Source organism: Passer montanus, unplaced genomic scaffold, assembly GCF_014805655.1.
Source record: "Passer montanus isolate IOZ18808 unplaced genomic scaffold, ASM1480565v1 scaffold11, whole genome shotgun sequence".
Classification (NCBI taxonomy): domain Eukaryota; kingdom Metazoa; phylum Chordata; class Aves; order Passeriformes; family Passeridae; genus Passer; species Passer montanus.
In genome coordinates this window covers 2,833,515-2,847,899 of record NW_024357613.1, presented here as the reverse complement: position 1 = coordinate 2,847,899, position 14,385 = coordinate 2,833,515, and the positions used below count along the sequence as shown (strand labels likewise).

The window sequence follows — 14,385 nt, the reverse complement described above, 5'->3', positions numbered from 1 at the left end:
ATTCTGACTAGGAGGCTATCAATGCTCATTAAAGGAGTTTTGGTCTAGTGAAGATCAACCAGAAAGTATTGTTTAATAGCAAAAAAACGGTGACCAGTTTGGCATAAAAAAATTGCCTTGACTATGTTTGGTGCAAAAAAGGAATAACATCCAAGTCTTTGCTTCCTTACACTGCAAGGAACCATCTTCTGAGTAACTGCCTGTTTACAGTGGGAAAAAAATGCTTAAACATTATATTACAATTAAATTATCATTTCTCTGGCAATTACAACTAAGCACCTGCCCCTACAATTTCAGAATAAAACTACATAGCAAGCTGAAGAGCACAGAATTCTGATATGGAGAAATGTAAGAAACATGCAAAGAAATAATGGCAAATAAATTATTTTAAAAACAAAAGGCAGTCATAAGAGAAGAGAAAAAATTGTAGAAGTGCAAATGGAAATAACATAAGTCTTATACTAAACGCTTTGCTACTGAAAATGAACCACATCTTCAAGAAAAGGTTTTCAAGTGCAGTTAAGGAGAAACTTTAATTGCAAAAATTACAAGCAGGACACACACTCTCAGGTTTTCAGAGCACAGCTTGGTAGCAACAGCATTTCAATCCTCAAAATAGAGAACTCTCTCATTACAAAAAGAGCAGAAGTGCATTTAAGCACTTTTAAATATCACAGGTTAAGTTTCCCAAATAACCAAAGACTTTATGAAGTATCACAGTGAAGAAACATATTTACTGGTTTTAATTATACAGTTTTCTTTTCTTACCTTCCCTGCTTCGAGCCATTATTATTAGTTGGCAGATCACATTAATCATTTCTTGAAGTAGTGCAGGACTCTTCTTAAGGATAAACTGCTGATCTGCAAGATACAACTGGCTGCAATTATGCTGTACTACTTTTAGGAAAAACAATCAGTTTACATGAACTGGACCATTTAATGGCATGGTCTTCACTGCTATTCATTCTTGTACTGCCACTTTATTCTCACTGACATATCCATCTATAACACTCCTTAAAAAAAAACAGGAAAATGAAAGTGCTAAGAGGAAAGAAATTTTGTATACCAGCTTCCACACCAAATGAAACAATATTTATTAGATCCATCTTAAAACAAGCAACAGGATGGCATAGACAATTTACCAGTCATATTAAAAATTGCATTAATGATTTAAGTAATCACAGGTTAAAACCAGGATTTTTAATTTAGTGAAATTTAAATGAAACACCAGTTTTGCAAAAAACATTATTTGCAATGTATCAATGAATATTGTGATACAGAATGCAGTTATGTGAAGTTCTAAGTACAAACAGCAACTAAGGAAAAGAAAGATGCGATATTTTTAATGACCTTTTAAAACTGATTTTTTTTTTTTAAAGGAACTGAAAAATTTGAAGCAAAGCATTTTCCCTGGTTTGTTGGTTTGCATTTGTTTTTTTTTTATTTCCATTAAAATGCAGAACATCTCAACTCTGCTGGTCAGCCTAAAACTATGGCTTTCATGGATGAAACTTATGAAATGCATTTAGAAACATTTCGGTTTCAATATTTAAAAGTATTAAAAATTGCAAAACACCAAAGCTCACAGGTAACTGATATTTAAAGTTCTAATCTTGTCATCTTTACTTCACATAGTGGGCTAAAAACCTCCAAAAATAAATACACATGGAAATGCTATAGAGAGCATCATTATGCTGATCTTGGATTTCTTTGCTCTGAAAAGCAAATATACTTCATGTTTAACTTTTTATTCTATTACAAAAATCAAAAACAATTCACCTAAGCCATATTTGCAGCAAAAAGCTTTAAAGAGTAAAATATCAGTATTGCAGGGCTGCCAGCAGAGTGAGGAAATGCTAAGTAAATGCTCTAAAGGGTCGTTAAAGTTGAAAAACTAAGCAGCTTGAATGGAGACTATTGAGCAGAGATCCATTCAACTCCTTATAGGACAATAATCAAAAGCACTGTAGAAGGCAGCATCTTGCTCTGTTCCAGTAACATCAGATTAGGGGAGAAGCCATTACCTTCTTCCAGGACCTCAGGAACTTGCATTCGGGCAAGATGAGTCAACAATAGAACTCTGGCTTTCAGACTGTAAGGGTAGGTGAGAGGAGGTTCATTCTTCTTTAAATTTATGCCACCAATTTCTCTGATTAGCTAAAATAAAACAGTTAAACACCTATTTTATTATATAATACAAGCAAATACAGGAGAAGAGTTCACAAGAGGAAAAAAAGCACGTTCACAAAAGCAGGAGTTTAAGTAACTTTTCCTTGGAAATTTCTGTAGAGATGAACATTAGCCATTTTATTCAAAACCCAGCTCCAAAAAGTTTAAAAGTGTCTTTATAAACCTTTTTTCAATGTCTGAATGGGTGGGTTGTAAAGATTTGCATGCAAGAAACTTGTCTTATGTAGTATTAAGTAAATTTGTATTGACAGATAAATATTTTTAATAGCTGATTTTACTGCCAAAAATCTTACTTTGAAGACATTGAACTTAATATGCACATGCAACAGCATCACCTTAAGACCTTTCCCCCATCTAAGACACAGCGAACTTCCCTAGGAAAAATTTCAGGTAAAACAGGAAGGAGGTTTACAAGCCTGAAATCTGGTAGGCTGAAGATCAAGTATTTTAACTTCTTTATAAACCACACCATCTTGAAAAAAGCGTGGTGTTCTTTACTCAGGATGACCTTTCCTGTAACCCACAAGACCAAGACCCATGATTCAAACAGGTCTGAGTAACAGTAGCTCATGGCACAGAAGCTTCATTTTTTAAGCTCAAAAATTCCAAAATCTTAAGACAAAAAGAGAACTTTGGAAATCAACAGCTAAGCTACACCAACCACTCTTTCCCCACATTTGTAAAAAAGATCTTCTGACTCTCTGCTTATAAGAAACTTGTAAGAAGCTTCTTATAAGCACATCCTGGTGTAACCCCAGATCAAGAGCAGTAAAACTTAGAAAAGAGAATTTTGTGAAAAATGGGAACATTGATCATGGCCCCAAAAGCAGAATACATTAACAGAAGTTATTAGAAATACCCTTCTGTGTTGATGCTTTTGTTAATTGTTAATTTTTTCTGACTGCCATACAGTCAGAAAAAACCACAGATGACACTGAATGACACAGATGACACTGGACATTTAGAAAGGGAACAAAATCTGTTATAAAATGCAAAGTCATGCACTTGCATACTAACAAGAACAGCAGCTCTTGTTAACACGGAACCTGTTAGCTGGAAAACAGAGATACCTAAGATGGGTAAAGTCTGAAAACTTACTGATCCCACTCTAGTTCTACTAAACCACCATATAAAACAGCTGTGGGAAAGAATATGCTGAAAGTCATTCCCTGCAAAAACACAGGAACAGTGGTGCCACCAACTTAGGCACTGTTAAGACTTAACATGGAATACTGTGGACAATTCTAAGCAGATAAAAAATAATGTAAAATTTAGAAATCTATCAACTGGGAGCAGCACCCTGTTCAGCACATAGCAGGAGGAACAAAATGAGCCTTTTGGCAAAGAGAGGAATGAAAGACAGCAGTTTTTCTAGTTTAGCAAAACAAAGACAAAAAGATGACTAATGGGCTATTGCTTGTGTCTACAGATGCATAAGGATATACACAGCAAGAATAGTTTAGACTCCAGAATAGTGATGATAAAAACCAAGGATACAATTTAGTCACAAATAAGACTCCTAATCACTAGAACAGCAAGTTCTGGAACAGCTTCTCAGCAGGATATGGTTACAGAAGGCTTGACTGCTTTTTAAATAATGAATGATTAAATGTAAAAGGCCTTGCAGAATGCCAGTGCTGGCAACAGCATGGGTGAAGAACCATTGATCAAGGTCTTTTCCAGCCTTTTGCTCTCATTGCTGAAAAACACCACTTTACTGCAATTCCATCTTCTACTCAAAGTACCACATGATAAAGAATTTGTAAAAGAGACAAAGACAATTAAGTAAAAGAAAATAGATTGACTCTTAATTTAGGTCACATTTAAAACATAAAAACTCAACTCTGTGCATGCAAAGGTTAAATCAGTGAGACTATTTCCCCCTCTTTTTGCCAACTCAAATTATTTTTATTGGAGCATTTTGTGTACTGTGTTTTAAATCTCTTAATTCAAAGCATTAGTTTCTGATAAATAAGACCTTCTAATACTCTGCTAGTAAAAATTATTTGCCACAATATGTATTTATGGCATCTCTGACGTCATTGGAAACACTAAATGGAAATTAATATAAAAGGCAATCAGAGGGGAACAGATATTCACGGAGGAATCTTCATGATATTCAAAGACATTACTAATTCAGACATCAGATAATAATTTTATTTTACTGGTAACACACTCAACATTAGTTGAGTGTTAACAAAACACTCAGATTAGTGTTAACAAAAGAACATCAAATGGTGATCACCTCCTTATGTTAATTTTCAAAATTTTTAACGATTAGCACTCTAATTTCCTATTTACTTTACCCCTCCCCAAAAATCCAATACAGCAGCCTATATACTAAACCAATTCCATTTAAAATAAGGATTAGCACCATTAATGCTATCTTTTCTTTTTAAAAAGTTAAAATGAAGTCTAGCTTCTAACTCCTATTTCTGAAGGGATACAGCTGCCTCTCTACAAAGATAATGCCCGAAGAACTTGAATTCTGTCAGCTGGTCACCCAGAAGCATCACCTCCCTCTTCCCTTGAAGGGGTCAGGGGTCTGGACATGACTGACCTGAGGTATCTGGATGTTGTCCGCTGGTCTGCTCGTCGCATCTTTATTGTACTGAGGATCAAATTCAGATGCTCCTGCTAAAACCATAATAAGCCCTGCAAAGATAATTGGAGTGGGACAAAGAAAATGTCAACATCCTAAGCCACCAACTGATTTCTTCAGAACCTTCAGCCATAAAACTTACTCCCATTCCTCCCCCAACAACCATGAATAACCATGTCCTTTACTTAATGGATCAGTTACTACTGCCACAGGGCAGAGGAGGCAGGAATCAATGTCTGGCACAAAACAAAAGAGATGATTCATGGCTCAATTTTGCATGGTATGAAGTCCAGCATTTGACACTGTCTTGAAAAAAACATAATTAGACCTCATTAGGACTAGCAGACATCACTGCACAGCACTTTGACTACTTCTACATGCTCACAGAACCATTCCTCTCAGCAACCCATGTGCCTGCAGCAGTATCATAATGTGTATGGAAGAGGGAGGCAGGAAGGATAAAATTTCAGCTCCATTTTCTGCTCAGTCAGCATTGAAAATTCACGAAAAAATTATTGTAATTATGAGAAAAGCAGTCCAATAAATAATCCTACAAATTGCACAAAGATGATGGACCGCTCTTTTCTTAATATGATTAGAAAAATTCATATTACCACAAAACATTCTGTAATGTAATTAAAAAATGAAAGCCCTAGACAACTGGATATTTTAGTCCCATTGTGAGCTTCCTGCTCATGAACATACCAGACCCCTCAGTCACAGACAGAGAGCTCACACACTGATTTGCTCCAGTTAAAGTAACTTTTTCTGCAGTAGTTACTCAAGCTTCCTTCTTATATTTTGAGCAAGTGCTCTTACAAGCAAGTCAAAGTTATTTTTGCCTACCTGCAGTACCCAGTGAATTCAGACTGGTAACAATGAGTCAAGTTCCCTTAGCATCAATTTTCATTTCCATGGTCAATTATCTATTCACTTCCTCAGCACAGCATATTGAAGACTTTCAGATGACTATAAATATCTTCCCATTATTTACGATCAACAACTGAAAATCTCCAGGAAAGGAGATTCTGAAAATTTGTTTGTCCTGAAGCTTGAAAAAATACCTTAAAACAAGGCAAGTTATACAGATTTATCTCATCATTTTCCTAGCCTGGTTTGATTACACTTGCTGACACTGACAGACCACCCTACAGTGGAATTCACAACCAAGCAAAAGCCTTACATGATCACTGTGCGCTTTGTCTAATCCACCTCAGCTGCACCTCAGTTTTCATTCAGACTGCACAACAGACCTCAGTAGAAAAAACTGACCTGCCTCTGATCCTGGAACTACCTAGAAGTGTTAAGTCCTTAAATAAGGCCACTTAAACCTAGAGTTCACTTTTTACCCAATCTTTTGGAGGGACAAAGAAAGCCTCAAAGCAGGCTTCTGAGCAGATTCAATAGGAAACAAATTACTGTTAAGAACAAGTCTGACAAAAAGAAAGTGATCTCCCTAAACTTCTAAAGTCTCACCTACTCTCTCTTTTCTCACCTAGCTGGAGACAGGAAAAAGCATAAGAGTATGACAAAAGAGTCTAAAACGGTCTGAACTAATCCCACACACAAACTCATGTCCTGTGAATAAAAGGTAACATCCTTCCACATTCTTATTCCCTACACCATTTGAAGGATCTGCAAAGCATTTCTGTTCTGTAGGACAAGCATGGATCAAGAACAGATTTCAGCAATCTTCCAGAAAATTTAAAGCTGAAAACCAGTGCAATTTAAAGGAGTAAGAAAATATATTTATGAACCCTTTTCTAGAAGGTTTTGGGAGTTCCTCTATTCTGTTTTTCAATTGCTCTGAGCATGCAATCTAGTTAAATCCAATCTAGAACTAAGTAGTACTGTGCCAACTCTTCAGGCTCATTCTAGCCCCCAAACTGTAAGATACAATTTTGCAACAACAAAGTACACCCACAATTTTCCCCCCAAAAATGGGGGGGTCCTTTAAAATCAGGTAGTAGACAAGAAAAGTAAGTATATTGAAAGCTACAAACAAGTAACAAAATAACGTAAAATTGATAGCAATTTTTAACAGAAATTTAGCTCTCTATTCTAACATGTAAAAACAATAAATGCTATTGCATTCTTTATGCATACAAAAATCTTATGAAGTCCCTGAATTTCCAAAGCCTGTTTTTTTACACTAGCAGAAGAAAATACACAGAGGTTGGCTCCCACTGGCAACTGAGGGCTACAGGCAGATCCATATTTTTCCCAACATACAATACCTCTTTTTCTTTTTTTTCATGTATAGATAGACATAAATATAGATCTATACAATTCCCTCTCCCAAACATTTACTTCTTACAGAGTATTCTTCACCTGCAATGGAATTAAGTTTTAAAACCACTCTAAAGGAACCAGAAGCATTACTTTAACCTAATTAAGGCCTACAAAATAGAAGTATTTTAACATCAGCAGACTGACACTTCCAGAGGAACACATCTACAGTTCAAGATGCCTTTTACTTACGTTTCATGTCCATGTTCCGGGTCTTATAGACAAAATATGTATATATTTGAGTTGTCCGAATGAGAATCTGATCTCCGCTGTATCGTATCGATCGGTACCACCAGGAACCCTGAAATATTCAACAAGAACTGACTGATGCCAGCTACAAGAAAGCATCAAACCAGCCATACTGCATGACCTCATGTCTGTCAACAACCAGGTAACTCAGCCCAACTTATATTATCTATGTTGAGGTGAATTGAATTTCAGAAAGGAGAGGGAAACAAAAATATATTTGCTGACACAAACTTTAAAAGCACACTGATAAATTCATCTGAGAAAATCCAATGTTAAACATTTTTAAATGACCTCTAGCCTAGAGACATTTTTGCCAGCACATACACCTGCACACATATACACTGCTTGGTTTATTTCTGGTGTTGTTTTAATAAATCCACTAGACAGTAAATTCATTTGATTTACCACTTCCTATATATGATATGGTAACTCCTTACAGGGCAACTCATCATTCAAATATAGTTTAGGCAGGCCAAGACCAAACCAAGAATAAAGATTTCTTTCACTATGAGAAAATTTGCAAAACTGTGATTTAAGTCATCTGACCACAAAATGGTTTATGGTTTTCACAAGAGGAATCTGGAGGTGGCATGGGCCCTCACTGTAAATTTTCAGAATTAAGCCATACACCTTCAGGTTGACAGAGGAAGAACAACACTGGTAATTGCCTAATTAGCATTACACCAGTGACTCAGATTACAGAACTCACTCTACAATGGTTGTACTCTCTTATATATTTTCAGAAAAATGGTGTGCTGGGTTATAAACTGCAATCTGTTCATTAAACTCCTCCCTGTAAGCAAAGCTCATTTAACATAAGAAAACATATCAAAGATACTCTTCAATCTACTGTGAAATTTACTATCAATGAAAAGCAACAAGCAGTAAAGTAGTTAAGTGATGCTTACTACTATTAGTTTAATAATAGTGAATTCCCCCATTATGGAAAGAATTCTGCAATCTACTTAATTATTTGGGAATACTCAAGACTGGCTCCAACAAATTTTTTAATAAATTAGGTTCAATTCCTCCAAGAATAGATGAATGCTGACACAATATATAACACAATTTTCTACAATGTTTTTCTTCATAAAAAATGAATTATAATCCCACAGCTATCAAATATTTGTACAGGTACAGTTATTGGAAGAAAAATGTACCTGGCCAGTCCAAATGTACATGAAAAAGGCTGCCTTAACTGCTTCTGCAGATACAGCTCCTGCCTCTTGCCTCATGTACAGGACATTATTTAGGTCAGTGGAAGTCTGGAAAGAACTACTTATCACTACTGCCCTTTTTCATTAATCTGGATTCAAAGGGTGGAAGTAGCCTTACTTTATTTTAGATGCTCATCAAACATAGGATGACTACACTGCAGTTAAGATTGCCTTCTTTATTGATTCATGAAAGAGAAACAGACTCATTAAAGGCATGAACTGTCTTGTATGTCTACTTTCAAAAGAAATTATAAAATAACTTGGTCCATAAAAATGACTATTCCTCTTCACTGACCTATAAAAAGAAATTTAGAGTGACAAGTCTGAACATACAAGTCTACATCTGGTATGGGGCAAGAAGAGGCAGAACATTTTTTCTGTGCTCAGAACATTTGTTTGCACCAATAGCAAGGTTGTTTTCCTTTCACTTAAGCTATGATAAACCTGGTGTAAATCACTAAAAGTATCTGTATATAAAAAAGCATCAACTGAATCCTAAAAGGAAAGGCATGAAAAAAATTTGCATCCTGGATTATAGCCTTTTTATTCAACTATTTGTTGAAGTCAGCACATTTCATCTTCTAAACTACATTTTCAATTACACAGAAAGACTCAAAGGGAAGGAATAATGTCTGAGTCTCTGCACACCCTGATGCAAGCAGCTGCCAAGACCTCGGGACACTTTTTCAAATGAAAAAATCTTCTTTTCAATAACATGAGGGCCTTTTGGCGTCAGTTTTCTAAGTCTTGCTTCATGCCACACCCCAAATGCACAATCAGTGGGTAAGGAAAATTGTTCAAAAGCAATACTGTAGGGCAAACCCAAGCCCTGAAATAACACTCACCTACCAATTGATTCCTCACACAAAGCAATGTCAAGGGCAGACATCTCATGGTGTACAGAAGATCAATAAAAACTGAAGTTATTTAAACAAAGGCAGGCAGGAAAAACTAAATCAACCACCTCCTTCACCTGCAGTAATCATTCCAGCACCACCAGCTAGAGACATCTCAGTCTTTACTATAACACCACTGAATATCCTCTTACAGAAGATCAATAAAAACTGAAGTTATTTAAACAAAGGCAGGCAGGAAAAACTAAATCAACCACCTCCTTCACCTGCAGTAATCATTCCAGCACCACTAGCTAGAGACATCTCAGTCTAACACCACTGAATATCCTCCTGAGCTCATCACCTCAATAATTTGATAAAGAAGCTACAAGACAAATAACAACTTAATTCTTGTAATATCCAGTATTTTCCCTGGAGTCCCCTCTCTATCATGGCACTGCATTTTTCTGGAAAATCTATAGCAGCTACACTTTTTTCACAATAAAGAACCACCTTTTAAAAAAGAGCTCACTTGCACACTCTATGAAAGGTAGGAATGAGAACTCCAAGACAACTTTGCTTACAACTTGGTTACAGAGAGTAGAATATCAGATACTACTTACCACAACAACTGGAAGAATAACCATAAATGCTAATCCATATACAAACAACACCTACAGAAAAAATACAAAACATACTGTATTAGATACTGTGGCTACTTAATACCACTCTTGTTTAATCTTTATTCGAAAATAATCAAGTAGTATTACTACAAGCTTACTAAAAATTACCATAAACTTACTGCATAATAGTGTCATTATTTCTGAAGAGCAACTTACAAGTAATATAACTAGGTATGGCTTAAATAAAGAGTGTCAGTTTAGTGTGATTCACATATGAATCAGTTTAAATGATTCACACACTGTCACAGGTCAGTTTCTTTAATAAATAAAAAGTTGGCAGCAAGACTGTGATGCAGTGGACAGACGATCAAAAGAAACCAAGTGGTTAAGGAAAACACCTTGCAGCAACAAATACAACAGGAAGAACATTTAGATACTGTATGATCAGAGCATCACTATCAAACCAAATGGGAACTAGAGAAGGCCAGCACACAGCTTTGTGTATCCCTGCAAGAGTGAACACACACTTTGTAGCAGGGGTGACCACAGCAGAACCTCATTGGAATGAGATCCATCCAAACATAGTCATACTTTATTCTCAAAGGTTAGATTTAAGCTAATCTAACACTCACGACTCCTGAAATTTGCTTCAAAGATGTGCACTTGAACCAAAGTATTAATGTGTTTTGAAAATGTGCAGTATTAAACAAATGGGTTTTTTTCCAAAAACACTTGAAAGTTCACCTTAAAATCTTGAGCTAAGCAAGTTGACTCACCCAAATTGAATTTTTCTGATCCACAATCCAAGCTGGCAGAGCTATACCAAAGCTTGTAGCTGTAGGATGAAAGAAAATAAGTTCACTATAAAATACTGAGAAACATTTTTGAAGTCACATTACGTCTAACAAAAAAACAAAACCACCAACCCACAAAAAACCCGCTCGTGTTTATTACTTCAATAAGCAAAATTTTAACAAATGCAGCAAAATCAAGCAACAAATTAGAAATATGCCAAGTATGCAATAACAGGACTTAAAACCAACACCTGAAATACCAAATATTTCAGCTTAACATATTGCAGTGAAATAGACAGGCAAGATTTGTTTATATATATATCAATTTGAAAGATTTGTGAGTTTTGCATTGCAGAGTTTTCAGCAGTTTAAATACACACAGTCAAGTAAGCATATGAACTGCAAGAAAATGGTCTGAGCAAATTACTTCTATGGGTAGTTCTATTGGTTTATCCATCTAAGAAAATCTTCTAATCTGTAAACTGTAAACCCAAAACCCTCTGTCAGTTCAAATTTTTGTGTGATTGGTAAGAAAGAAAGAGGAACACTCTCCAATTCAAAAGAAGTTAGGCTACAGAAAACAGAAGACATGATTCTCTAACATCTCCAATATACAGATCTGAATAGAGAGTAGCATAAAATAACTTTTCAGACACAAGTGCTAATAAATTAAATTTTGCAAACACTATCTAGCCCAACACCAAGAGTTCCATGAAACCAACAGGGGAAAGAAGGGAAAGTAAGACTACAAGATTTCTAGGACCTGCTTAAAAGAAAACCAACATGTTTTCCTTAGTACTAGCAGTTCTCCATGAGGAGCAATGCCTTAAATAAGGATGGGCTAGGATCCCTCTGCAGGTAGGCACTACACTGATGCCATCTCCAACAGACTGTGACAGCCATCAATCACATAAACAGTTATTATCCACAAGCCTAATGGGACTTCTCTAAGTTGAAAATTACTATTCCTTGAGTCTCCAATCAAACATCTGACAAGCATGACCACACCTCAGCCTCAGGAGCTCAACCAGATGATACCCAGTGAATTTACCACATTAAGTTACAGGAAATGACTTGCTCTGGAGAAGGAAGATCTCCAGATTCTAATCTGTTAATGATTACATATTTTTAGGAGAATCCACTAAAAATCTTTCTTTTACTGATGGAGAAAATTTCTACAGTTTACTACAATATTTTTGACCTTTAGGATTGTAGCCTCAAATTGCTCCAGGAACAGAAGTAGTTCAGTAAAAAGCTCTTTCTCTTCTGGTCTGAGGGTGTCCTTGCCCCCACTCATGCTCACTGAGCTGAAGCACCAGCAAATACCAAGGGGAAATAGGCTTTAATCATAAGGCACTTTATACTCTATATATAGCCTACCTTTATATTCTTCAAATCTTCCTCACCTGCTTGTAAACACGCTTCGAATGATTTTGCATTTACTTTAGTAAAGCAGCAAGTCATGCAAATACAAAAAACCCTTTTTTGCCTGCCCCTGGGCTCACACTGCCTCAGCTGGATAGAGAGGAATGCTGCTCCCTGCTCCTGTGTGCTGGGCACAGAGGGTGGGATGCAGCACACTGAACTCAGTTGGGCATGTCTAACCCCAGATGTGCTTCATCTCAGCCCAGGAAATCCTCCACGAGGGACTGTATTCATCCTTTGTCTATACAGAACTAGAGACTAGAGTACTTAGCTCAGGTACATGTTTTTATACCACAGATGTATAAACACAGAGAAATAAATGAGAAAGCCCCTCACACTTCAATGTGGAACAAGATTAGAGAATAGAGGAGAGAGAGAGAATTTCAGGGACTTCTTCCACTCTTCAGATGTCTCAAAGAATAATGAGAGGCCTATAAATAAACCAGAGAATTCTACTTCCACTGGAGTCTGAGGTAAGTTTCCAGAAGACCAGGAGGCTTAACACTCACAGTACGAACTGCTACTCTGCCAAAAAATCATTTTATTTTGCCCTCTGGGAATCCAAAGTCTCTTAGGTTTGTGAATACAATCGCTAAGCCAGCCAAGGATATTTGTGCCTTCTCAAGTTTTGGCTGAGTTTTCTTTTAAGTTACAGCTTCAGGTCCATTCAAGGACACTGACACAACTGTCTAACCTCAAATCCTTGCCTTGTCAACGCTGAGTAGCTTAGGGATGTGAAAAACAATTTAGCATCCAGAAAGGCCCTAGCAAAGCTATTAAAATTTACAGTACCATTTTGCTGACATTATGACAGCATTTCTGAAGAAAGATTTTATCTGTATTTTCTAGCAAGAGGGATAGAGACCTCTTACTTGCCAAGCAAAGGAAGTACTAGAAGCTAGGAGCTTATAGCAATCTGTTATACTATAAAACACAGCGATTAAAGAAGCTGATCCACCTCCTTAGTCCATCAGAAATGCCTTTGTCAGACTGTGATAGAGTTGGCAAAGCTGGTTTTTCTGAAGGAAGAGGGAAGATTCTTGTTTCTTTGAAAACCAGTTCAAGGACTGGGGTTGGCTTTTTTAACTTTAAAAATTAATGTCCTATGTTGGGTGGATATAATTCAGAAGAAGAATTTACAACACAGATGAGAGAGTATCCTCATGTCATCCTGTAACTTAATTCTGAAGTTACAAATTCCACTTCTTATTTCCAATCTGACTGTAACTCATTCTACACAGATATGTTGTATATAACTTGCCTTAACAAATGGCAGATTTCCATTTTGCCTGTAATGAGCATCAGCTAGAAATAGGCAAGATTTTTCCTTAGCAGTCCACTTAAACAATCACAAAGGTGTTTTACAAGCAATTCACACAACTGCAATTCACACAACTGCAAACAGGGAAAAATTACTAACATTCAGTCTTTAATTCATTTAGTTTGGATCACCTACTGTAAAACTTTAACACACCATCACCAGGATTATTTTCATGTAGCAACCTGCCCAGAAACAATATCCCCATGCACATCCTTTCAAAGTGTTTTTATTGCACTATGGCTAGTTGTTGATTTTTCAATAGTATTTGATCATAAATACCAAGAAATGTTTAAAATTGACAAGTTTCTGATAAGCAGTATTCTATTTTTTGCCTATACCTCCATTCATATTGGCAAGTCTCCCTAGATACTTACTGAAGCTGACTAATTAAAAAAAATTCTTCTCTTTTTACCATAATAAAAAGTTTGAGAAGTGTAAATTAAATTCTTTCTTGCCTTTCTCTGTCACCACCCCCAGAGCCAGTTTCACAAGCAAAGAATTGGTCAGATGTGTTGCTTTAATCACAGGAGAAAGTTATTATATAAAGCTCTAATTGGTTCTTGACTGATCAGATATTACACATCTCAATGTGCAGCGATTACAGAACCTCTGCCATACACAATTGTTACCTTGTGGTCCATCTGGATTACCAAATTCTTCCCAGTTTTTTCGTGACTCTTCATCAGTTAAGCTGGTTATAAGAAGAGATATTAAGTTAATACAAAAGACATTTCTCTAAACCAATAACAAAGAAAAACTTTAAAATGTGGCAGTCACACCACTCTTTAGAGGTAGTTTAGCAACCTTAACAGTTTCTGCTGTTTTCCTGTTAGATTTTTTTT

At 36.2% G+C, this 14,385-nt stretch overlaps 1 protein-coding gene across 1 annotated transcript in view; it reads right to left on the bottom strand.

The window, feature by feature from the left end:
* The window catches only part of SEC63 (SEC63 homolog, protein translocation regulator), a 54,869-nt gene that overhangs the window by 20,321 nt on the left and 20,163 nt on the right, over positions 1 to 14,385 (bottom strand). Inside the window, exons 5-11 of the mRNA XM_039727716.1 lie at positions 14,173 to 14,234; positions 10,780 to 10,838; positions 10,004 to 10,054; positions 7,274 to 7,382; positions 4,751 to 4,845; positions 2,025 to 2,157; positions 769 to 861 (exon numbers count right to left, since the gene is read on the bottom strand). Of these exons, the coding sequence (XP_039583650.1) occupies positions 769 to 861; positions 2,025 to 2,157; positions 4,751 to 4,845; positions 7,274 to 7,382; positions 10,004 to 10,054; positions 10,780 to 10,838; positions 14,173 to 14,234 (602 nt within the window). The remainder of the gene's footprint in view (positions 1 to 768; positions 862 to 2,024; positions 2,158 to 4,750; positions 4,846 to 7,273; positions 7,383 to 10,003; positions 10,055 to 10,779; positions 10,839 to 14,172; positions 14,235 to 14,385) is intronic.